This window comes from Limanda limanda, chromosome 9, assembly GCF_963576545.1.
Source record: "Limanda limanda chromosome 9, fLimLim1.1, whole genome shotgun sequence".
Lineage (NCBI taxonomy): Eukaryota > Metazoa > Chordata > Actinopteri > Pleuronectiformes > Pleuronectidae > Limanda > Limanda limanda.
Window position 1 is genome coordinate 19300713 of NC_083644.1, and position 26878 is coordinate 19327590.

Genomic DNA, 26878 nt, shown 5'->3' on the forward strand with positions numbered 1-26878 from the left:
ATGTTGCAGCTGAATACCCCTCCCCTAACCCTCCCTTTCCAAACATGAAGGAAACCTAATGGTTGCCTTCAGCTGTCATAACAATTCAAAAGGTGTTTAGTTTGTCCAGTTTTGGCTACTGTAAAAAACATGTCAGCTTCCAATGTAAATATAATTATTTAAATGTAAAGGGCCAATACTAGGGTTAATAAATCAATAATTTGTACCATGTAGATGATAATAATCCTGGTGAAAATACCACTAGGATTATTTTATATTCAATTGCTGTCAATAGAGGCCTTTCATTTCTTTCTTGAGTCTTACACACTGAACCTTTGAGGTCATCGACCATGCTGCTCTGCCACATCTGAAGAGCTTCTTTTTCCTTCACGCTCAGAGCAAATGAGCAGAATATCTCGATCTGCTCTATTCAGACACAAACATCCCATCGGTCTGCTTTCTCATCGAACATTGGAATATGCTTCCAGCTGAGCTTGAAACGTGCACAGAGTCTCCATCTTTCTCCTGTGGTGCAAAAAAAGGAAAGATTTAGAGCAACCAGTCATGTCAACATTAATCTAAACCTGATTCAGATTTTTCATTGTGTTGAATTGCAATTTTCCCCGACATATTGAATGAATGTGCTGGTATATGTTGATGTGTACTCGTGGATCTGTCAGTATAACTGCATGATATAGACTTTGGTAGTGTTGTATGTAAATTATTTGTTTTTATGTAATTGGTTTGTTTTAGATTGTGTACCTGCCCAGGGACTGCAGATGGAAAGGAGCTGATAAATCTGGCATAGATCATCGCTTCTCATTTTGAGATAAATGTTATTGTGCAATTGTCCTTGTTTAATAAAGAGAAGAAGAAAAATATACACAACAGGAGCGCGGTCAGTTTATATGTGTGTTTTTTCTGCTTTGGAATATCCTCTGCCTGTGAATGGAACTTCCGAAATAGCTGTTTCACGCCCCGTGTTATTGGGTGGTCCCTGACAGTCCTGTTTTTTCCCACGGTGCCTGAATGTAGCAGAGCTCATAGTGACGGAGCAGCGGCAGAGCGGATCTGCCCGCATCGCCTCGCACCGTGTCGGGACAGAAAGGTGTGGAACTCTCGGTCACTTAGGCAGCCCACAGAACACCCGCGGAGCCGGCATTGTGTTCGTAATGCTGTCACACCTCGAACATGTCAGTATACCCGCCTCGCTCGGTGCCGCTCAGCACCAGGGGAGCGTTCAGTTGCATGAATTGCCTCGTTAGCTAGAATGGCGTTAGCATAGCTTCGCTCCAGTGTTTATCTATTGTGGTGGTTAGCATCGGCTAGCCTAGCTCTCAAGTTAAATGAGCTAATGTTAGCTTGCCGGCTAGCTTCTAGTGGGATTTTTTAAAACGTAGAAGCCCGAGCTCGCCCTGCTGATGAGTGGATGTGAGCTGCGGGTGTGTGGATATGTTGTGTGTGTGTGGGGGGCGCTGGGTCAAATAGTGAAGTTTAACATTGGCCGCTCGCTCCTGAATGTGTTGCTCCTCTTCTGTCGCCTGACAGCTGCGGGTCAGCGGGGAGATGGAGACGCCGGGGAGGGTCGCAGCCACGCCGGACGCCCTGGACATCACGGTGGAAAACGTAGAGAAGGTGAGTGTCGCGCTCCTCGTCAGCAGCAAACAATGGAGCATCATGTTCGAAATATGACGCATGAAAAAGCAGCCACATTTACAGTATTTACTGTTTTAATTTGGAGAGATGAAGTGTCTGTCATTGCACAGAGGCGTTCAGCTCATCTGTCCTTGTTACAGTCATTCTCTCATCTTTAATTCTTTACTAGTGTTCAGAATGATCGAGCAGATTGGAGCAAAAATATTCCGCCAATGATTTGCCATGTCTGTCAATGTGAGATGTTTGTCTGGGTCTTGTTTTTCTGTGTTGAATCGTGTTTGTTTGTGTGTGTGTGTGTGTGTGAGCGTGTGTGTGAGCGTGTGCTTGTGGCTGTCAGGTTGCTGCTGGGCGGCCACTGACTCGGACGAGAGCATATGGGTGTGGGGAGACAATGGGGAGGATGCAAGGAGGGAGAGAGAGAGGGAGAGGGAGAAAGGTGCTCCTGTGGAGGAGCAGAGTTGATGTGATGGGATAGATTGGGTGGGGGATGGGGTGAGGGCAGGCATGGGTGGGACAGGGTCGATGTCTGTCACAGAGCCAGTAAAGAAAGAGGAGGAGGAGGAGGTGAGGGAGGAGGAAGGTGATGCGACAGATATGATTCGAGGCAGGTTTTGAGGGAGAGCGGCACATTCCTGCAGGGGAAACGTCTTGGCTTGATTACCTGGTTTCTGGTTTAATAATAAAAGGGCAGGAATGACAAACAGCGAGTGAGGTCCTGTCATGTTCATTTTTACAGATGGAAGGAATGACTTCTAAAATAATGTTGTGTGCCTCAAGGTAAAACAAGTAACATTTCCCTCAAAATGTGATCACATTAAAGTTGGAGAAAACACGTAGTGTCTGTATTGTGTGCTAGTTTAAATTAATAGAAATGACAGTTTCATAAATCATTTGTTATGATGTATTAAGGTATTTCTCCGTGAAATCCAACCTCATGAGTCAAATTTTTTGTAATGCGTCTCAGCTACAATGGAAGTGAAACATGGATTTCCAGAATACCCTAAGGGAACAAAAACAGAGCCTGATATTCATCAAAAAAATGACCTGAGCCACATGTCAAATATGCATTCAGTAATTTATTTAATAATATGAAACAGTGTTGTGGTTAAATGGTCGTGTAGTGGCTAGTGGGATTGTGTTTTCAGAAAATTATATATATATTTTTTTAATTTAACATTATCTATGATGTCATTGTAGCCTACTTTAAGACACTGAACTTTTGACTTTAAAACTGATCCACCCTTTGTCTTTCATGAATACAGGAAAACAGTACGCCACTAGGTCATGTACTAGCAGGGATTTATTAAATCTAAGGTGCATTTTCCAATCAGCATTCATGCTACAGCACTCTCAGTAATCTCATTAACTGCTAGAAAACGACAAAGAGCATCTGAAGTATCACTTCCCACAAAGGCTGTGAGCACTTTTGTAATTGCACCACACTTGCATTTAAAAACTGATGAGATATTGTTCTTCTAAGACTCTGCTATATTTAGAAAGCATATTCAGGCTGTTTGGGTGAGATAAATCTGCTTCTAGATAATTTGGCTGCGATGACATATGTGTATTTGGTTGTGGAAACAGCAGGATGCTGTTCATCCAGTGGAACAAGAGGGAGAAAACAGGTTTCTGCAGAATCAGTGTGTGCATCATCACAGTAGTTTAAGCATCAGATCATCAGCTCGATGCCGTTTTAGAAGAATCTGTGATGTGGTTTACTCCTTTGCCAAACAGTCACAGCAGCAACAGACATGTCATTTTTGAGGACGTCAATAGAATGAGGAATTGTGCTTCTTATAAAATGATGAGAGCAACTGCTTTTGCTGAAAGTCCAGTGGTGCAAAATTGTCACTTTTTCTGTGCAGTGGGCTGTAGTGGAGATGATGGTTCCAGGAACAGTATTTGTATGTGTCCAATAGAAAGACCTTTGTTCAGTCGTGGGTCTGTGGAACAAAGATCCACATTGTCAATAACTTGATGTTTATGATGAATGGGTTTGTATACTGCCTTCAATTTCCGCTTGACTGTAATTAACGTCAGAATAGCTTTTCAGCTTGCAAGTGGCTTTTGGAGTAATTTCAGAGCTCTGCAATGTGCTTGTGAAGAGTGTGCCAGTCTGGCTTTTGTCATTTAGCATTTTGTCCTCCAAGAGAAACAGCGGCTATACCACCGGAAAGAAGCACAGCACGGGCACTGTACTGGGTCAGCATCTTGCTTAAGGGCACTTGGTCAGGGATGGAACTCTGTTACCATAATTATCTGTAATCATCTGGTCAGTACATTACTCCCACAGGATCCTGTCCTTAGGAGGCCGAGCTTGTGATGCAAACTGTCTTCAAGTGAAGTTAGGATCAGATGTATGCGACATACAAGTGCAGTGTTCTTGTGACGTGGTTTTGTGCAGATGATTCAGGCTGCCAGCAAAACATATTGCAGAACATAGCAGGGCAGAGAAATCTGACACCGAGAGATACTGCATGGTTTATTGTTTAGATTTGCGAGGCTACTTCAGAAGGAAAAGAGGGATCATTATGAGCATTACATCCATTTCTGTATTGACAGTAATACATGCAGGATCAAGGGGGACCACATGTTTTCTAGGTTACATGATGTATACATGCCTCTATCTTTATCCTTTTATTTATTTTAGCAGGCTTGGAGATGGTATGTTATAACCACTGATTCAGCAGCTGTGCGTGATGGGTTTTCTGAATTATATGACGGAAAGAAAGAAGTTCAATGCTCATGGGTTTGCATGTTGCTTTGTGGGTGAATTTGCTTTTCATGTGCTGAGATTTTATCACTGTTGACAACATGGTATTCTTAATTTCTGTCTTGGCCGTCTGCTGTCAACAACCTCCCACGCACACCCTGACATAAACTATTCTTCTTTGTTTCCTCATTAATCATCATTCCTGCCTTTGATTCTCACAGTTATAACACAGTGTCCTGATTGGTCAGTGGTGTGATACTGCCTTCTGCAGCACAGCGCCCGCACTGCCCTTCCGTCACCGCGATGACTTTGAGCCTGACACTGTTATAGACAGATGGCTCGAAAATGCAGTCAACCTATGGCACTTAGGGGTAATTGCCTCCTGAGTTCGATAAGTGTGCAAAGACATGGCCAAAGTGTGTGTGTTTGATGATGTGGGATGATGTGATACAAATTCGGGGAAATAGATTTCTGTGATGTTTACTAAAACCATATAAAGACTGCCCCTTTGTCAAATCTGTCTGCCTCTCATCATCAAGATCTCTACCCTGTGCACAACAAAATATTATTCAAGGACAATGATTGTAATGCATTGGTCTGATTCATATTTGTCCTACATAGTAAAGGTGTTGTGGTGTTGGACTCACACTATAGTTTTCTTCACGAGCACACAAGCATATAGCAGCTAAAGTGAATCTGTTGTTACATATGAGAGCAGATGGTGAATGTGTCTCACTGAGCCAGGCTTTTATACTCGCATCCGTCTTCCCTTCCTCCCTCTGTTGCAAAAAGGATGGTAGAGGAGGCTAATGACCTCTGACAGTGTCTGCCAGGAGCACGCCATCCTCAGGTGAAGCCAGGTGGTACAGGCTGGTTGCCACCATCTGGAGATACAGTTAGCTGCCTGAGCTGAAAACAAACACTGCTGTTTCTAGAGGTGTGCGCGTATTTTGCTTGTTTTAAAAGCCAATTAATTACGCACAATTACAGATAGTGGAGATAACTACGGCATTTCTGCCTTGATTTCTAGGAGAGAGGCGGCGGTTCTTTGTGAGAGGATTAAAGCAGTGAATTGAGGAGACTGTTTTGTGTCTTGTGCTTTGATAATAAACCAGGGAAGGACAGACGCACTCAGACACGGTGCTGTTTGGGATTGGATAAGGAGGGGTCTGCGATCACACAGAGGACTGCGGTAATGAGCCGCTGCTGCTTGGAACCCTGATATCACAGCCTCGTTTACAGAAAGGGCAGAGTGGAGCTGACTACCAAAAATCCCCCTCATGTTAATGCTTTTTGATTGAAGGTGCGATAACGAGTCCTGAAAAGACCTGAAATCACAACAGATTAACCCATTGAATATTTCAACTGTTTCATCATGCAGCCTTGCCCTGTTCAGTTTGAAATACAAAACCTAAACATGATAGAGGTTGATATTAGAGGAGCAAAGACCTACAGAGCTAGGATGTTGAAGCAGCATGTATACAGTATATACATCACCTGATGCACTGTACCTACACCTATAGCTCACTTTCACACGTGTACGTACAAATGCCAGCCAGCTCTCTGCTCATTAACACCCAGTCAGCCATGTTCAGAGCTGTGCAGTATCATGATTATAGATAATTATAACACCGTTATAGTGGGTTCGGCTGTCTGCTGGGCTCATCATCTCATTGTTGATCCCAGCTTCATTGCTCATAATATTGATTGGTTTAATGCACAATGTATTATGTAAATGAGAATATAACAGTGTTAAACTGCATCATCCAGAGCAACACAAAACAAGAGATATAATGGTCAAGTATTTTGTGTTGATTGACACTGGAAAACATTTTCATCCATCTTTTTCCCATTGTCTATATTACTTATCATTTAAAGCTATGGTCGGTAGTCTAGTAAAGCTAGCAAGAGCTGGCTATACTATACATCCCACCTCCTCCCATAGGCCGTCTCGTCAAAGCTCCCAAACACACGACTGTAGGCTGCCTGACAACTGCTACAATCTGAATTCTATGTGACTAGCTAGCTAAATTCCGGCTATCGTCTCTACTTTAACGATGTATGTCTCTCCGGCTGGAGTCTGTGGTCTGTGCAGAGCAAGCATGTGCAGGGTGCACACAGGCAGGTTGGTGGTTTTATGACAGACAGGTACTCCAGCAAATCACTTCAATCGGTTGTGTCTATTACAGTCCTGCGAGGGCACCAGCTTTTTTCTTATTTTTTTCATACAACTTTATTGATGCCATGATGATGGCTTTATTGATGCAATGATGCATTCATTCAGTATAAGATAACAGAAGAGACAGAATTTCCATCACACCGGCTCCTTCTGTCAGTCTGGGTTCAAACCCAGAACAACAAGAATCAAGAAAAGTACGATTTCTACAAAAATAAAGCAAAACTACAAAGTTCTATAAGCATGTGCCATTAAAGTGCTACAAAATTGTTAGTTAAAAAAAAAAAAATTAATTTCAAATTTTTTTTTTTTTTTTTGTATTATCTGGACAAGTTCGGCGGACCGGATTAAAAAGCCCAGCGGGCCGTATACGGCCCGCGGGCCGTACTTTGCCCATGTCTGAGCTAGTGCCAATCCCAGCTGACATTGGGCGAGAGTCAGGGTACACCCTGGACATGTCACAAGCGTGTCACAGGGCCAACATGCAGAGTTAAGGAAGCGTTCACATATACCACCAATTTAGAGTCATAGTATTGAATATTACTAAAAATCCAAGAACAGGGTTGTGGCTAGCTCTTTATTTTGGATCATTTGCTTTGTATTTCTGTACATTACTTTGGGCACACCACTTTAATTTATAATCTATACCCGACAATCACATCTGTATTGACATCCTTATAGGCCAATTCGGTATACATCGACCAACCCTATTTTGTTTCAGGATGGCAAACAGGGAGAGACTCTGGTTCCAGCTGTTATTGACACTTTTGATTTCCTTCTCTATAGCTGCAGTTGCAGCATCGTACCCTGTGACCCTTTCTTCACAGTATTATTCATCCTCCCCTATAACACAGCGGATACATCTGTTATGAGTAAATGGGGAGAAATGTAGCTTTTTTGTAGAAGACTGATGTCAAGACAGAGAGCTGATGGATGGAATGAAAGCTGATGTATCATAGGCTGGTAGGAGTCGGATAGATGGAGAGATGGGTTGGTGGTGGAGGTTTGATGTGAGCAGGCTTCAGGGGTTAAAAACGAGAATCAGCATCTCACCAAATGTGCCCAGTGTTGCTTGTCAGACATGTACTGTTGTTCAGTCCAGAGTTCAGGGAGCATCTGTATTAGCTGCGTTTGTGTGAGACAGAGTTTTTGCAGAGCAGCGTCTAAACTCTAGCACTGCCGGGATTAGAGTTGTCTGTTTAATTAATGCGCCTGTTTTCCCTTCTTTTATTTTCATTGCTTTCCCTTTTTTTACCTCATCCGTTATCTCCTTTCTCTTGGCGTTACCTTGCACTCAAGTACTCAAATTACCCACAGCTCTACTTCAGAGAGTGCTGTTTTCAGTTCACTGCTTTCTCTATTGTCCAGGTTTTCGAGGTAAACTATCAACTATGTGTCTGTGAGCTCTCCTGTTTGAGAGCATGAAAATGATTTGGTTTTCTCAAGGTACCCACTTTATTCCATCAAACAAGAGCTCAAAGGACTGTTGTGAATGCGTGGAGTGTGATCGCAAACATCTCTCCAATGGCACGTTATAAAGTACAAAGTTGTTCAACCATCCACAGATTGTATGGATTCTCCCCGTGCTCAGTTTTCTTCTTTTCCTTCTCCTTTCCTTTTAGGCTCTCCATCAGTTGTACTATGATCCCAATATAGAGAACAAGAATCTGGCCCAGAAATGGCTAATGCAGGCTCAGGTCTCGCCTCAGGCCTGGCAGTTTTGCTGGGCCCTGCTGAGCCCAGACAAGGTAGAGTGAACTCACACACACAGGCTTGACGCTTACTTTTACTACTTACTTTTAATAGGTACTGACAGCGGTGTGCAGGGATGCAACATTCGACAGCAGCTAAGTTTAATTAGTGACAGCTGACATGACAAACAGCCGACGAGGTTTCTTAATTTAACTGATGACAGCAGCTTTTGTAAGCAGGTCTTCTCACTCACTCTGTGCTCAGCCAGCAGTCATCAACAGTCAAGTCCTGACACATGAACACATGAACCCACTGAGAAAAAAAGCATTTTGCATCATTTGTATCTATCTTATCATCTATCACAGGTGCCAGAGATCCAGTATTTCGGTGCCAGTGCACTCCATACCAAGATTTCCCGCTATTGGTCAGACATACCCACAGATCAGTACGAGTCTCTGAAGACCCAGCTGTTCTCCCAGATTGCCTGCTTCTCCTCTGGCTCCAAGATGGTACTCACCCGCCTGTGTGTGGCCCTGGCCTCTCTGGCACTCAACACAATGCCCGAGGCGTGGCCAGGCGCAGTTTCAGAGATGGTGCGGGTGTTTCAGGAAGAGGGGGGAGGGGTGGATGGCCGGGCACGCTGCCTGGCATTGCTGGAGCTGCTCACTGTCCTGCCTGAAGAGTTCCAGACCAGCCGCCTGCCACAGTACCGAAAGGGACAGGTATGTCTGCAGGCACCACCATCTCCCAGCTCTGCAGGTGGCAAGCACCACCTGTGCAGTATTTTCATGTTTTCATATCATATTAATTATTGACTGAATTGTGTCTTGAGTACCAAGTATTGAGAATGTTGTGGAACTCCCAGAAACTGGGAGAAAATACTTAAACGTGTTTACTTGTCTACATAGTCTTGACTTATGTCCTGGTATAGGAACAAACACATTTGTGAATGTATCTAAAGGATTTGTAGATGAGAACAACCTGAATATCCAAAAAAGCAAATTAGTACATCTTAATGGCACCAGCATAAAATACTTGATACCCGGGTCTATAAAACATAGGATAATAACATGTGAGCATAACACCATGAGTCTAAGCCCTGCTATCCTCCATCCCATAGGTTCGGGGTGCCCTGGGCCGCGAGTGGGGGTCAGTGTGTCCCTTACTGCAGCAACTGCTGCGGCAAACAGACAGTCCTGGGGCGGTGAAAGCTCGCGTGCTGCGCTGCCTGTCATCCTGGGTGCTGCTGGATGTGCCCCTCAGCGAGAGCGAAGACCTGGTGCACGACTGCTTCAGTGCCCTGCCTGACCCAGAGCTCTTCGACACAGCAGTAGAGGCAATAGTCAATGCCATCTCACAGCCGGACTCGCAAAGGTGTGTACTGATGTGGAAATTGCATGAATATCATCTATATTAAAAGCGCAAAATATCGTAGTACTTCCACAGTACAAATGTGTGCCAGTGTGTACTCCAATTTCAACCCAATGAAAAGGCAGAGGAAAGAAGGAACAACATTATGAAAAGCTTGTCATGGGAATGACTGAAGAAAGGACATCAGAGGAGAGTAAAAAAAGAATGTATTAGCTGACAGCGGGAAACAGAGGGCGGGCACTGGAAGGCCGTCAGGGAGGGATGGAGGGAAGGAAGGAGGGATTGATACAGGGCAAGTTGACAGCCAGGGGGAGGAGAGAGGCATTTCTCGGTTGGCTGGTGTTGCCATGGTTACAGAGCTTGGGAGAGATGTCATCATGCCCTGGCTGATTCAGACGTGGCAGGCACCCATTACCCCCTCCCCTAGAGAGAGGGAGAGATAGAGGGCGGGGGTGACGGGAAGAGACAACAGCTAAAACTGGAAGAAGGGTAGGGGAAGGTGTGAAAGTGTACAGGAATATAAGACTCCTTCCTCCACACCTCTGCACTGCTTCATAGATGGGGGGAGGGTCAGTATTTGTAAAGTTGGTGCTGACAAGTGAATTTAAAGACACTGACATGTCGAGCAAGCAGACAGTAGGAAGACGGTTAATGGTGAGAAGAGTTCCAAGGAGAACAGCCTAAGCAAGTGTTGCCGCGCTCATTTAATCGACTCGATTTCAGAGCTGGTTTGTACAACTGTATACTTATTTCCAATATCAATTTATTTCCTCCTGTCTCTTATTGTGTGGCACTTGATCACAGTCCTCTGTTGTGTACTTGTTTGTCAGATCCTCCCAAAAGTCTTGACTGTCTCATTAGTGGCGTCTCTTGAGACACATGTGGCGTCTGTTTTTGTCAGAGCATTGTGTGATTTGTAGGGTTACATTTTAGGAGATAAATTGTCTTGTGTTTATGAATATGTTAGAAGTATGGGGGTTGTTTATGAAGGGTTTCTCCTTCCTCTCTCTCTGAGTCATAGCCCACCTCTTTTCATTCTGTAGATTTTGCTTTGTTTGTTTTATGTTTTATCTATCTGCCACTGTTTCTTTGGGTTCTTCCTTTTCCCCCTTTCTCTCCTCTAACAATCAGAACTAAAGCCCCCTCCCTGGTTCTTGTTCTCTCCCTCTGTTTGAACACATTACAGTCAACTCATTTGGGGGGATGCTATTGGTCCAGCTGCATCCTGTTGCCAGGCAACCCATTTCCCCTGTCTCGAAGTGTTGCAGTAATTGCAGAGGGGAACAGGGGTGGGGGAGGAGGGATGGAGGGAATAAAGCAGGAGTCAGGATTGAGGGAGAATGTGTATAACAGCAGAACGGGGGAGCAGAAGAGGAGAGGAAGGACAACAGTGAGCTAGAGAAGAGGAGACTGCAGCAGACCGTCTCAGAGGAACCGCCACGTCGTCTCTAATGACAGAAACGGAAGAATGCATACGATTCCATTCGGCTTTTAATCGCACATCATACACAACAAGTCCTGTTTTCGAGCTAAGAGTGCATGACCTGCATCTGCAGAGCGCCTTGTTAAATATGAATGATCTTCTGAGTGCATTCACACTCTGCCATTCACACACACACACAGTTACAGTAAGTGCAGTCTGTCCCTGCACTGCTCTCGCAGCGTCACTCGCACAGCCAAATACAGAAGATGTAGGCCAGTAGACACATACACATACAGCTACAGGCTTATTAGATGGAGGCCAGAACAACATGCATATCACAGCAGGGTGGAGGTTTTCTCCAGAAAAGGCTGAATCAGTATTGGCAGCTGAGCATGGGACTCGACATCATAATGCAGGACCATATATTCAGCTCCTCACCTCATAAAATGGCCTGAGGGAAATTGGAATAATAAATGTTTCCAGGACTGTGGTTAGAGATGCGTTTGACCCACAGAGCAGAGGAGGCATATTAGCGCCATTGTTTCTATTCAATCATCTTGTTTGGCTACTGTTGTTTTAAAAATAGATTACATTTAACAATTAAATGAGTTATCAATGGGCAGAAAGGGAATCAATAGCAAAATGGCAAACCTCTGAATCCAGCTTGTAGATTGCCTAATTTTTGGGCTCAGTCTTTTTAGTTCAGATGAATTTTTTTTCAAATTGTTTCAACATTTAAATGATGATGAAAAAGTGTCAAGAAAAAAACACCATCAGATTAAATTCTACATTTTTCTGATTGATTTCTGTTTTTTTTCCTCCCTGAATTTCAGTACTTACTTCCATCACCTTGTTGTGTCATTGATGAATATTCATCCGCCTGGACCCATGTCCTTATTGATGTCCTCATGAAAGATGGAGCACAAGCTGCATACCACAAACCCCCTGGGACTGACACACACACATAATATGGTTTACATTCACAGCATTCACACATACACATAATCTCCTCAGTGACATTCATGCGCACACACACACACGCACAACCTTCATCTCCAAATGTCACCCCTTCACTAGACTGTCATTAAGGATGACAGGAGGATGTTATCCAATGTTGTCATTAATTTCATATGACCAGATCTGAGCTTGCGTTAAAGGCTGCGTACTCATGCTATTGTGAGTTTGTGTGTGTGTTAGTTATTATCCGGCTGAGACAGCAGGAAGAAGACAGAACATAAACTGACAGTGGTGCAGCTCTGAGCTGGGGCTCTAAATACATTTTCTGGTTCCCCTGTAGATGTGTGGGTTTTTTAGGGGTGGGTGTGCTGGATCAGAGGTTGGACTGACGTGGACTGAGATTTGATTTGAAATAAATATATAAATACACTTGAGTACTAGCAATAAATACATCAACCTAGCTGTAAGCGGTGTGAGTCAGTTGTTTATATCCATCTGGCGAGTCTCACTGGCTGTGCATGTGATGCTCTTTTCATTTGTATAGCATTGTGTCTGATTTCACACCAGTTCTTTAAATGAAGTAGAGTCTAACCTGTCACTTCTGCTGTTTTTGTTTTGTTTGTATTTTTGTGTCCTCGGGCTATAGATATGTGAACACTTTGCTGAAACTGGTTCCTCGAGTGCTTGCCCTTCAAGAGCAGCTCAGAGAGGCTGTTCAGAATGGAGACATGGAGACGTGCCACGGAATCTGCCGGATCGTTGTCACACTGGGAGAGAACCACTCCAGGTGCGTGTGTGTGCTCGCTCGCTCGCTCGTTGACAGCATGTTTCCCTCAAGGTTAACATCCAATCTCACCATGTTAAATAAAGTGACAAAATAATTCCAGGAGCTGCCTGTCTATGTGGATCCGCTCCAAAAATTCAATGGCCTCAAAATCCCTCCACAAAATCTTATGGAAATTGGTTCAGTAGTTTTTGAGTAATGCTACTGAGAAACAGACAAACAGCAAGTCTCACAGACAGGTAGTTAGTAGATATTGGGAGGAGATCAGATTCTCTAATTCAATTTTATTAAAATCACTACACTACACCGCACTACAACACTCGCTGTCCAGTGTCTTGAGTGTGTCATCTCTACATCCACCATGTCTCCTTTTCATGAGTCGTTACTTCACCAGTGTACAACCTGTACTGTGCAGCTGTTTGACTTTCACCTTCCTCTCTCTCTCCAGGACTCTGTTGGAGCAGGTGGATCACTGGCAGAGCTTCCTGGCTTTAGTCAACATGATCATGTTTTGTACAGGCATCCCCGGCCACTACCCGGTCAATGAGACTACCAGCTCCCTCACACTCACCTTCTGGTACACGCTACAAGTAAGACATGTTCAAATCCAATATTATGATGTGCTCTATCTTAATATTAAAGCAATGTAATGATCATTTGATAAATAAGAGTCACTGCACTTTTTCTAATTTGCATTTTTTACACACTTCTCAGAACATAAACACAAAATGATCCTTGTTTAATGTTTTTGAATTTGAGAAATGAAGTCACACACACCCACACATATTGATATATATATATACATAGACATGTATATTTGTATTGCAAAAATAAAACATTAACATTAGTAAATAAGCTACACGCTGCTGCTGAGACCAAAATTGTTTTACCTTTCTAACATAGCACAGCTAAGTAGTGTTCATTCTCTTTTTAATTGCTGTCCTTGAACTACTGTAAAACCTTCTCATTCTCATTATAAAAATTCTTAGTGCTGTAACACAAATTAACCTTGATTCACATCACTAGCTATGCTGTATTGGATCCTTGAATTTATGGGAACTGGCCCTGGAAAGTCCTTGAAATGTGGCGTATGAGAACATGCTGGAGCTATGGACTGTATAAAATCATGATGTACAAATGTGCTACTTACTGGGGTCTGCCTTTGTCTGCAATTTTTCAAATAATAAAATCTGACAGCATGTCTTAGTACATTTGCTGTTATCTTCTGTGTTATACAACATAATTAAATTCTTGGTTTATGCAAACTGGTAATGTGAAGTTAGTGATATTAAGTGATCAGGTTGATGTTTTCTAATAAATAGTGACATTTACTCAAGTGTCTGGTAAATAGCCTTTAACACTGTGAAAGCCGCAACAGATGCTTTTGGTTGGTTAAGTGCAAAAATTATTTTATTTTCCAGACCCAAGAGTAGTTTTTCTTGTCCTTATTATTCCTTATTCCTCCTTCCACAGGATGAAATCATGTCGTTTGAGCCAGAAAAGCAGGCAGTGTATCTTCAGGTCTACAGGCCGGTGTATTTCCAGTTGGTGGATGTTCTGCTGCACAAAGCCCAGTTCCCGTCTGACCAGGAGTACGAATCTTGGTCCTTAGATGAGAAAGAGCAGTTCAGGATCTACAGGTGTGTGTGTGTTTTTGTGTGTCTACACTGTTGTGTGCCGGTGTGTCAGTGACGGCCTGATTGTTTCAGAAATTACTTGTTGACAGGATGATTGGTCACCAGATGAGTGTGTTCCTGGCCTGGCAGCTGAGAGGGCAGAACCTGAATTACAAATAGATGAACAGATATTGTTTTAAAGGGGACATAGTATGCCCATTTCACCACAGTTGATATGGTTCCTTGGGGTCTTAATGAAATGTCTGTAACATTTTTTGGTCAAAATACCACAAGGATCATTTAAAACAGCACCCTTTTTACCCTGTCTAAAACAGCCCTCCTCAGATTGTCCTGTTTTGAGTGCCCCCCCCCCCCCCCCTCTGCCCCGCCCCCCCTGTCACAGCCCTGCCCCCCCTGTCACACCATACACACTCCACCAGATCTCCGCCTCCGGGGGGGGGGGAACACCAGATTGTGACCTCACAGTCTGGTGTTTTCCCATTCGACTCACTCTAGCTTATAGTTTCTGACATAGAGGAACCACAACAAATCGCAAAGTTTTTTTTTTCAAGAGTTTTTGGGACTGTAGACACGCCAGATACCCAAATTAACGTGTAGAAGCACTGCAAAAGTGGAATTTTCATAATATGTCCCCTTTAAGATTATGACCCCCTAAAATGTCTGTGTATGTCTTTCTTTTAGGGTGGATATCTCTGACACACTCATGTATGTGTATGAGATGCTCGGAGCAGAGCTGCTGAGTAACCTGTATGATAAACTAGGGAGACTGTTGACTAATGCAGAGCAGCCCACATCGTGGCAGGTGGGTGAGACACACACACACACACACTATTATACTATTATACTTACCGTATATAACCATGAATCAAGTCCACACACACAAACCAAAATATACCTCAAGAAAGTTAAAATATATATTTACAGTACTTAAACAATTTATATAAATAAGAATTTCCCATGTTTTTTGTTTTTTTTGCAAGTGCTTTTTTGAGTCATAACTTCCCTAACTGTGTTCTCTTCCTACAGCACACAGAAGCTTTGCTGTACGGCTTCCAGTCCATAGCAGAGACGATAGACGTGAACTACTCCGACGTTATCCCAGGCCTAATAGGACTCATCCCCAGAATCAATATCAACAACGTCCAGTTAGCAGACACAGTGATGTTCACAATAGGTAAGACAAGTACTGGTTGTATCATACCAGCCTACATAAATTATTATTGCATTTTAAATGTGTCCCACAGTCCAAAACCATGCAGCTTAGACTAACTGTTGGTGTGAGTGTGAATGGTTGTTTGTGTCTATAGCTGTTTTCAGATTCGAACTTCGGAAAATGTCCGAAAAATTGGGTTCAGACATTTTCTGGAGTTTGCCTTCCACATATGAAGAATGCAGCAGGAGATTAAGTCGGACACAACAACAGGAGAAAGTCTGGATCATTCAGGCGAGGGGTGGCTTCTGGGTAGAGCATGCAGGAGGCAGGACTTGACATATAAATGTTACTATGGAAAACAGTGTTTTTGTTGACAGCACGTCGAAGATGGTGGAAGAAGAAGCTACTAACTCAGCTGTAATGTTTAGTTTTGCATCGACAACAATTCTATGAGCATCATCCTGAGATATTTATATTCTTCCCATTTTGTCATCACCTCATCACCCACTCACCCACTTCATCACCCACTCATTTGCTGTGAGTTTTTCTGACATTTTCCTGCTGTATTCTGCTGGCAGGAATATTTTAGGAAAATGTCCAAAGGTAATGTCTGAAAACAGCTCTTATAAGCCCTGTTACAGACTGCCTTCCTGCCCAGGGTGTACACTGCCCCTTGCCAAATGTCATCTGGGATTGGCTTCCTGCAACCCCCAAGCATAAAGAAAAAAAGAAGAAAATGACAATTATTATTCCAGTAACACACACACACACACACACACACACACACACATACACGCACACACGCACACACGCGCACACGGTTTCTCACTGCGTATCTGATCTGTTCTCTCACTAGGTGCTCTGGCTGAATGGTTGGCTGACCACCCGGTGATGCTCAGCAGTGTTTTGCCCTTGGTGCTACAGGCTTTAGGAAACCCTGACCTCTCAGTTTCCTCTGTGTCTACACTCAAGAAGATTTGTAGGGAATGCAAATATGACCTGCCCCCCTACGCAACCAACATAGTCGCCGTATCTCAGGTACTTTTTTAATATGCTCTTTTTTCTACCTATTTGATCAGGTATAAAATCGGATAACATGTTGGTCTAAAGAGCAAATTTAGAAAACCTCTTCCTGACAGTACATGATGCAATTACGGATGACAATGGACATGTTTCCGCAGGGTATGAAAAAGTGATGAATCAGGATGTGCTTGCTCAATGCTTTTTCACTGCCTTTTAATATAAATCTGTGAAAAACAGATTTTCCAACACCACTGACAAGCAGCTGACTGCAATAACTTCAAAAGTAACAAAGCATTGTATCACAATTTGGTCCGAGCGAGTCATCACTGGAAACACTTCTGTTGTCGTCTGTGCTACTTGCACGACTAGTATTTACAGCCCATGTGTTGTTAAATGGATGTTTCTTAATTTTCTTGTGGTTTATCTAAGTTCCAATTGGTTGACCCTCCTCACCACCGTACAGTAATAATACATTTTAACATTTTTAAAACTTTTAATGGCTCTGGTGTTGCAATCTTATGTAATCTGCCTGTTCTCCAGAAATAGCCATTACCCTTTGAAATCCCCTGAGCGAAGTATTTTTGGAGTTACGTTTCTTGGATAATTTGTGATGTCGTACTCTCAGAATAAAAGAACCATCACTCTGACTTTTTTTTTTCTCTAAAGGAGGTGCTTATAAAGCAGATCCACAAGGTCAGTGTTTCTCAAATTCACTCTCACTCAGTCCAAAAGTGACATTTACATAAGGAATGCTGTGAAAGAATGCCATTACCCATAAGTCCAAGTTTTTACGTTGTATGATAAATCCGGTTCAGTTTGAAACTTTGACTTGTGGCTGAACTGATGATAACCCTGCTATCGTCTCCTCCTGCAGACGAGTCAGTGCATGTGGCTGATGCAGGCTCTGGGCTTCCTGCTCTCCGCTCTCCCTGTGGAAGACATCCTCAGAAACCTTCACTCTCTCATCACCCCATACATTCAACAACTGGAGAAGCTAGCGGATGAGACGGTGCGTACACACAGCCATGTGTAACAGTGAAACGCACACACTCATACAAAAACAGAGCAAGCACAGATGGACTCTGGCCAATTGGAACACGCTTTGAGTCTGTGTGGTGTCACCGCAGTGGAACATTTCTCTGTGGGACCAGATTGGATTTGACCCTACACCATGGGCTAGTGACTCACATGGGAGAAGCAAAGACACAATTTCACTCCTTCATGGAAAAACACAGACAAACTCAAAGTTTAAAAAAAAAATGGGAAAAGTGCCTATGCACACATAGTTACAGTAGGTTGCCGTTTTAATTGCGCATGCGCACAATCATGCAAAGGAGAATTGTTCACCCTGTTTAAATGTCAGGTCTAATGGAACCTAGATGTTGTTTTTATCATGTTGGATAGTACAAATATGGAGCTGAGGTTATCTAAAAATACACCGTTTAATATCTACTGGATGTGGAAGGAAGTAGAGTTTCTCCTGATCCCTTGTTCTTCACTCAGTAAAGACCTCGGGTGGGGTGAATACAGATGTCAGCTTAGATGAAGCTTTTCATTTCTCTATGCGTCTGTCTGTCTCTGTCCCTGTCTCACCCCTCACTCTCCACACACACACAAACACAGTCACACATTATCTAATATACCCTTCCTGACTTCCTCCTTCTCTTATTATTTCTGTCTCTAATTTTGATGTATTGGCATTACATCAGACTAAGAAATGAGGAGCTGTGTCTGAAACCGGAAAAATAGTGGCACCTAGTGGGGGAGACCCTTAAGGTTACATTACATCAGGGGTGAATGACCATAATGTGGGCAGGGCTGATGGAAAATTCTGGTGGAGCAGCTCTGACGGGGATGTCGAACACAATATGCTGTGGAGTAAAAGCATCAATGTTTTGAGGAGGTAGATTTTAGACCAGAGAGGAGAGATGTGGCTGTGAAAGGGTGTGGCAGTCTCATCTTTGTCCTCTGTCTAGTCCTTTGGCTCCGTTACATCACCATGGAGACAGAGCAATGATTAAGTATTGCTAGCGAAATCCTAATTAATGATTTTACCTGGGTGAGATGTGCGTGTGTGTGTGTGTGTGAACTTGCATCTGTGTCGATGACAGCGAGAAAACGTGTAAGAAAATGATGCAATATTGCTGTCCAGCTACTAAAATACTTAGAGGCTAAGGTTTATATTATTTAACTAGGACTGACATGAATTATTATTTACCAGCCAATTATTTTGTTCACTAAATACCACTTTATTTGTTTTTGTGAATAATGATGACAAAAAAAGTATTTATTACCAAAACTGTGATCATTTTCAAAAGTCTTATACTGTCCAGGAGGAAATGTTTGGTAGCATGTTTAGCATGTAAGGTTGGTTGGTCCTCTTGAATATAATAGCAGGGGCTTCTTAAAGCAGACACCAATGGACTCACTGAGCCAGTTGTACAGTGGGGTTAGGTTGTGTGCTCACCAGTTGTAATATTTTATTTATCACTTTTCTTTTTTCTTTTAGCCTAATCCCTCCAATAAGTTGGCAATCATTCACATACTGGGGCTGCTCTCCAACTTGTTCACTACGCTCGACATCAGCAAGCAGGATGACGAATCAGCGGACGGCTCAGCGCCACCAGTCAAAGCAGCCCCACCCCCACCTGGACCGAACCCGGTCAGTCACCACACATCACTGTCACTGGGTTGGGTGATTTAGGAAATAGACTGACTGTAAGCAATGGGCTTAATCTATGAATGAGAGATAATGACCAATATTATTCTCAATACATCGGATGCTGCTTGTTTGTAGTGGTGAGGGTGGCCAACAGGAAAATTGTGTCCTGTCACTCAACCGTATTCATTAGAAATTCTGCTTATAGAAATATATGCCTATATAGCATTTTGTAGGATCTCATGTGTAAAATGCCAATACCTAATACTATTCCTTTTATTTAAATTTTGATTTTGTTTGTCAGGTGGTGGTGGTTTTGCAGCAAGTCTTTGCTCTCATACAGACGGTCCTCAGCAAGTGGCTCAATGACTCGCAGGTGGTAGAGGTAAGTCGTCAACATTGTAAAATTTCTGCTTTTGAAGAACTTCCTGAATGATGCAGAGATGTAATGATACGATCACTCCAGTGAAGCTGATCTCATGTTGCTCCTCAGGCGGTGTGTGCCATCTTTGAGAAGTCGGTGAAGACGCTGCTCCACGACTTTGCTCCCATGGTGTCTCAGCTAAGTGAGATGCTTGGGCAGATGTACAGTACAATTCCCCAAGCCCCCGCCCTCGATCTCACACGACAGGTGCGTCTGAATATTAACCAGCTGTAGTTAAACACAGTTGTAACCACAGCTGACGTTCTCTGTCTCCTGCTGCTGCCTGTTGTAACCTGGGTAACACGGTGAGTGACTGATTCGATGTCCTGCTGTTTCAGATGGTTCATATCTTTGCCAGCGAGACAGACCACTTCCCACCCATCAAGGCTCTGTTTGAGCTGGTTACCTCGGTAACGCTCTCCATCTTCCAGCAAGGTAGGGGGTCCAGCAGGGGGTGGGTGTGTGAACACTGTGAACTGTTTCTGATCAAACCACTGCTAGAACTTTGTTTCTGATTTGATTTCGTGAGCTGCAGAATAACATCGTTGGTGTAGAAGGGAGAGAGAGACACTAACCGAATTTCTAAAAATAAAAGAAAACCAATTTGTTTCATATTCTGTGTATGTTTTGGTTACATTAACTCCCATTTACAGTTGCAATTGCTTATGTGCTGTAGACAATAAAAATAGCTCGGCCTGGAGGTAAATAACAAGGGCAGAGGTCACCGGACTCCGTCACATTTTACCTTTTAAACGTTTGCTCTCATGACACATAGAGGTCTGTCTCAGATGATTCTTTTGTCAATGCAGACTGATTATAGACGATAATTTAAATCACTTAAGTACTTTATGTTTTGTTTTTAACTTGTAAAAGTTGCAATGTTTTCTGTATTGATAAGCCTTTGCTTATTCCATTTTTTTTATTCATTTGTTACATTTATATAGTTGTGGGTGAATTTACTGTTGAGTGTTTGGGCTGCATGGAAGTAACTTTTATCCTCATGTGCGTGACCCTGTAGCCAGATGAATGTTCTGATTTTCTCAACATATTACAGACATCATCAAGGAGATGATATAATTCAATTCACTACTCTCTGCTTGTAGCACTTGTGTCAGGACTGTCTGCTGCTTCCCCTCCCGTTGTGTTGTCCCATTTTCCCTCTCTTCCTTTCCTGCTTTGAGTGATTCAGTGATGGCTGCTTCTCGTCCTGCCTCTAAACACTTTTTTTTCTGAGCAGGTGCCCTTCAGTAGACAGTATCAGTGCAGGATACAGTCACAGCACAGAGACCTCTTGCTTATTCAGTTGGCTGACGACTAACATAGCAGGGTGTGCCAGCTCAATACAGCTGCAGTCCCTGCTGTGCTAGGATTAGAGTCGGGCTCCTCATTTCGGCCCTCTGAATAAGCCCTATATTCTCTCGAGGAGTTGTGTGTGGTTGAGGTCTGGTGGGGGTATTGAGCAGGAAACCTGTTTGGAGTCTGGGAACAGCTAAAGCTGGGCGCTCACTACAGACGTTTGAGTAACTCCAACACCAACTAAAGATATCGGAATAAACCCTGTTTGAAAGTCAGGAATCTCAACTCTGACTCAGAAATGTGTTTTTAATTGTGCCTCATTTGTAATCTGTCGCATTTTTAAGTCTTGTAGTCTGTGTCCAGCATAAGGGAGGTAGTTATATCAGAACTTACCCTGATCTTTGAGCGTGATTCATGCCCATGGCTACAGGCTCATCTTTGAAGGGGATGTTATTGACCAGTTCTGAATGAACCCTTGCTGATCACCTCTCCCCCCGAAGCACTTCAACCTGCGAGGAAACGTGTTGGTTGTCTGATCACAGTAATGCCAGCAGTGTCTCATGAGGGGGAGAGGTGAGGGGGGGTTCATTCAGGTTTGGTGCCTCCTTTCCTCCAAACTGTAACAGTAACAGAGGTGCCTCCTGGGTTCCCACTCCAAACCCACTTTTCTTTCTTTAGGTTTGTTCTTTTTCTCTCGTTACTTCTTTGTTTTTAGTTTTTATCTCCAGACAGACCCATGTCTTTGTCTTCTGCCTGTTTTTGGTTTTTGGTTGGTCTGTTCTTCAAAGACTCTGCCAAAGCTTCATATGCCCTCCCCCCACCACCCCTTTGTTCCTTATTCACCTGTGAATTTTTTCAATGAAATATTTTTGAGTTATCTTTTGTTTCTACATGACTGTTGAATCTATTCAGTTGCTGTTTGTATATTATTCTCTTATGATTTCTTAAGTTTCATCTTTATTATATTTTAGGACCCAGGGATCATCCTGATATTGTTGATTCATTTATGCAACTCCAAGCTCAGGTGTGTTTTTGGTTTCTTATTTCATTCACTTTGGGTTTCTCTCCCTCTTTCTCTCCTTTTCTAGTTTCTCCCTTTTTCTGTCCTCTCCTCCTTCTCTATATCTCTTTCTGATGCTGGGCCCTAAGGAGTCCCATCACATAGGCCAGGCAGTGGAATGAAACGTCAGGGGCATGTTTGAAAAAGAGACGTCAGTCTCTTCTCAAACGCTTTTGATTCTAACAGTCACCTCGCCACGTTGAAATACATACTATTCTGTAGATAATTGATAATTGTAAATCCTGATACATCCATTACATATTGATATTTAAAGCTGTGTAGATTTATTCATAGGTAAGATAATCTTTTCTCTTTGTAGCTAAGACAGACAAAGATATTTTTTGTGAGCTGGCGGTGCTTTTTTACAGCCTCTAGGTTTTTAGAAAGGTTTAATAATCTTAAAATGGCATTATAATTCTCATATCTCACACAGGACTGTGTAATCCTTCAGTTAATTAAGATATGGGTGTATAACACTGCTCTACTACATGCTGCTTCAAAATGAAGAAGGGAGACATTTGTGCACATTAATGTTCTGCCTGGAAATTCACAATTTTAAGCTCTTAATTTTGACTTAATCTTTTTTCCATCAACACTCTCAGATGAAATATTTTAGTTGACGCAGTGCTCTTGGGAAGCTGTTGTAATTACGTCTGTTTGAGTGTTGTGGTCCCAGGTGACTGGTTAGTCTCTGAACCCGCTCGTCCTCTGAAGTCATTCCAGCCCAGAGCCAATCAAAGCCCAAATGAATTAATATTCAACTAATATTAATCAGTTCAGACAAATTGGCTGATGGCTCTTCTGTTTTATATTTTTGTCTTCATTCTTCTTCCTTTGTTTTCTATCTTTGGATAGAGCTGACCTTCATCTCTCTCCCTTTCCCTCTCTCCCTCTCTCCTCTCCTCCATCCTGAATGAGTTCATTATTATGAGATGAGTTGTATTTCTATTTATATGCACATGTTAATTACTTACACACTTCTGTTGCATATTCAATCCAGTCAGCCAAAAAAATACAGTCAGCCCAAAAAAAAAGAAAAAAAAAGTAATGTTTCAATTAAGATTGATTTCTAGAAACAAAGCCAGAACCATCATTGCCTTTAGTTTGACTTAAGTTTCTAATGATTTCAAAGTTTGATTTTTTGCAATTTGTTTGTTATACCTGCTGAGTTCTGCATTGGAGGATCTCTGTATCAGTTTGGATATAGTTTTTTCTAAACAGACGGAGAGAGTACAATAGCCTGGTAGGCAGATCTGGTCCCAGTCCTGTGTTGCTGTCAGATCCGGCTACCAGGCTGAGTGGGTATTGTTGATAGCAGTATTTTGAGGAGCTTATGCAGTGAATTGTGGTGAAGCAGTGCCGATAGGGTTGGATCAGACACAAACATACTCTGTTTAATGCCTTTATCTGCCTTCTAGGCCCTCAAACGGAAGCCCGATTTGTTCTTGTCTGAGAGTCTTGACGTGAAAGCAGTGTTCCACTGTGGTAAGTTTGCACTTAGCTTCACACAAACACACACAGCTTTCTGTGTGTTTTGCTACAGTTGCTGTGAAATATCTGCCTGTCAGTACAAAGTACAAACTGTAAATGTTTGACATCAATCTTCAGTAGTTTATTTATGCCTCTATCTCTCTCTCCCACTTCTAGGAGTACTGTCACTCAAATTTCCTGAAGCTCCGACAGTGAAGTCAACGTGCTTGTTCTTTGTGAGCGTGCGAGCACACACACACCCACACACACCCACACACACCCACACACACCCACACACACACACACAAAACAACTGAATCCCTTGCAAACATGTTAATCAAGCCATCACTGTAGATGTAAATAGTCTTTACTTTGTGTCTCTGCATTAGACTGAACTGTTACCTCGCTGCTCAGATGTGCCTCCATTGGCCAGGTTGGTGCAGGAGGACGGCAAGCTGTTGGTGCAGGCCCTGTTGGAGGTGAGGAGCACCACATTACACACGGACACATCACACCATAGAAGTGTTTCCTCATTCTGCCACCACTGCAGTTTGCTGTGGTATCAACCTCCAAACTTTTCTCCCTCTCTCTTTGTAATTAAGTCCCTAATGTAAAAAGCCTCCTCTGCTCTCTCTCCAGGGCATCGGGGGCGGGGCGTCTCGGAGCCTCATGGACCAGTTTGCAGAAGTGCTTTTCTCCCTGAACAAGCACTGCTTCTCTCTGCTCGCTGTGTGGTTGAAGGAGGCACTGCAGCCGCCAGGGTTCCCGTCGTCACGGATCACAGTGGACCAGAAAAACCACTTCTCACAGCAGATACTCAGGTGAGATACCGGACATTTGATGCAGCAGCTTTTATGGTGAATGGCCCCTTTCCGACCTGGTACTATCATCCGTTCTGAGGGATCCAGTCACAAGTAGTCAGCTCTAAATGAATGTGTGAACGTACCCAAATGTGTCCTCAACGTGTCATGAGATCTTATCACTTGAAGTTGGTCATGGGACACATGTGGCGACATACTTTTGTGTATGTATACTTTTGCTCTTACTGTGTGAGAGCGGGAAGTGAGATCCAATCACAAGTGGTCAGAGGAGAAACATTCATATGCATTTTAATGCCAAACGAATCTCTCAGGATGAGTGGTAATACCAGGTCTGAACAGGGCCAATGAGTCTGTCCAGTCGACTAAACTAAGTTATTATTTCACATAATCTATATAACTGTTTGTAATTTTTTTTCCTTTGCCATCCTCAATCATGCAGAGAACGAGTGAACAAGAGGCGGATAAAGGAAATGGTGAAAGAGTTCACACTACTGTGCAGAGGGCTCCATGGTACAGAGTACGTCGCTGAATACTGAAACTCTACCCTTGGACTCTCACCTAACCGTGACCTCTGCCCTCAGTGCAAACCAGCTGGATGCCACAACAACACAGTTCACACCAAACCCTGTCAGTGAAGATACCATGAAGTGATTGTAAAGATTACCCTAACCCCCGCCGCAGGACAAGACACAAAACCTTCCCTGCACACACCTGCCGTCGGATTAATGGACAAAACATGAAATCCCCGGTGGCTTTAGGGAGGCTGTCCTCTCTGCTCTGGTTTTCTGTTTCTCTTCTCAGATTGATCTCTTCCCCTCTCTCCTCATTTAAAGGCCTTTTCTTTGGCAGAGCTTCGAGCAGCACACCCAGCATGCTGCCTCACGCCTCCTCCTCTCTCTGTCTTGTTCTGCCCCTATAGATCTTCCTGTGGTTCCTAGGTTGTTTCCTGGTGATTAGCATCCATATGAAATGGTAGTGGTATCGTACGTAGCTACTTGACATTATTTTTCAAAGTAAATCAAATTAAGTATATAAATGTATATGTACACAAATAGAAAGATGGCGGTCGTCGGTCCTGCTGCTGCTGCTGCTAAAGAGAGGCGAGAAGAATCAATGTCAGGAGTGGATTCTGCAGGAAAAACCACATGAATACAGAAATATTTACTCCCACTCATGCCCCCAGGAGAATTTATTGCCAAATTATCATAAAATGTTTTATGAATTTGTCCTTTTTTTGGTTATATATTGCTTTTAGGGGTGGCTGAGTGGAGACAGAAAGCTGAAGAACATAAAACTTGGGCTAAAAACAGTCTGCTCTTTCTTGCCCAGCCCTCTGTGTGTAGGGCTGTACCTCATGCAGTCCTGCTCAGTCATACTGCAGTCTCCTCGGATTGTAAAGAGTGATATTTATGCAGTGGTTCCTTTAGGGAAAGCAGGACGGTGAAGGCTGGAGGCAAGAAGGCATGATAGTAGCTGGCAGCTAGAAAGAGGAACAGGATGGAAACTGGGAGGAGATATTTGGAGGGATTATTAATCCTGACCTTGGACAGCTTAGTCACTGTAATCGTGCAAAAATATTAATCAAGTTGTGAATATTAACAGTAATTGCTGAACACTTCTTTGTATTTGAGTGTATGCGTGTGTTCATACCTGTATGAGAGGCTGTGTGTGCACAGATGTAAACTTTTTTCCACTTGTTCAGTGCACTTATATTGGACCTACAGTACACATCCATGACTTCCTCCTATCTTTTAAACAAAGACTCCATTCATTTTCTCATTTCTTCACTTCTTCACACCAAACTCATTCAGACTCCTCTTAAAGGCTGACCAGAAACGTCCAATATTTCACCTCGTCGGCAAATCACACCCATCCATTAAAGCTCCTTATCATGTGGATACTCAGTGACCAGACTCAACCATCTATTTGTTATTGACACCAACTCTCAACAAAACGCTCGTGAACAAGATACCCAAAAATCCTTTCATTCATTCACCTGGCTCACTGCCTTGGAGAGGACCAAGAAGGATTAGAGTTCCGTAACAAGATCTCTGAGAAAGTAATTCAGCGTTTCCGACAAGATTTAGTACGGAGCGTGTGCTCAGCCAATTTGCTAGAGTCATTATTGATGAGGTGATGTGACTGCTGTAAAAAAAAAACAGAGCCTAGTGAATCAGCAGGATCAGTCGACATCTAAAAACACACAGCATCAAAATGTACTTAGTGGTCTCTGATAAAACTTTATCTCAGTCTAATCCTTCTGTCTTATCCGAGGTGCCTGCAGACATGTAGCATGTATGTGTTTTGTGGGGCGGGGGGGAATTCGGGGTTCAGGGGACAAACGTGCTCAGCGTGTGATACGCTGCACAATGATGTGACGTAAACTGAGACTGGAGGCAAGAGTCAGCTCTGGAGAGTGAGCTGGTCTGCCTCCGAGTCTGATCTGAACTGTGAGGGGCGACGTTCAGCTCTGATCCTCTGTCTGTATCGTGAGAAATATGAACAAATGTTTGTCACGGTTTAAAGGAAGAGTGGTACGTGATAGAGGGAAGGGTGGTATGACATGTACATTGTTTTTTTTTGT

At 43.1% G+C, this 26878-nt stretch overlaps 1 protein-coding gene across 1 annotated transcript; it reads left to right on the forward strand.

The window, feature by feature from the left end:
- Positions 1–1058: 1058 nt before the first annotated feature.
- ipo13b (importin 13b) lies at positions 1059–26595 on the forward strand. Its single transcript, XM_061078509.1, has 23 exons — positions 1059–1172; positions 1528–1614; positions 8147–8272; positions 8582–8938; positions 9337–9590; positions 12614–12754; positions 13200–13341; positions 14225–14391; positions 15070–15190; positions 15415–15562; positions 16398–16579; positions 17231–17257; positions 17439–17573; positions 19074–19226; positions 19528–19608; positions 19717–19854; positions 19986–20082; positions 21915–21967; positions 23422–23488; positions 23651–23709; positions 23863–23952; positions 24113–24294; positions 24734–26595. The coding sequence occupies exons 1-23, from the start codon at positions 1152–1154 to the stop codon at positions 24828–24830; spliced, it is 2925 nt and encodes a 974-aa protein (XP_060934492.1). The 5' UTR covers positions 1059–1151; the 3' UTR covers positions 24831–26595.
- The last annotated feature ends 283 nt before the right edge of the window (positions 26596–26878 follow it).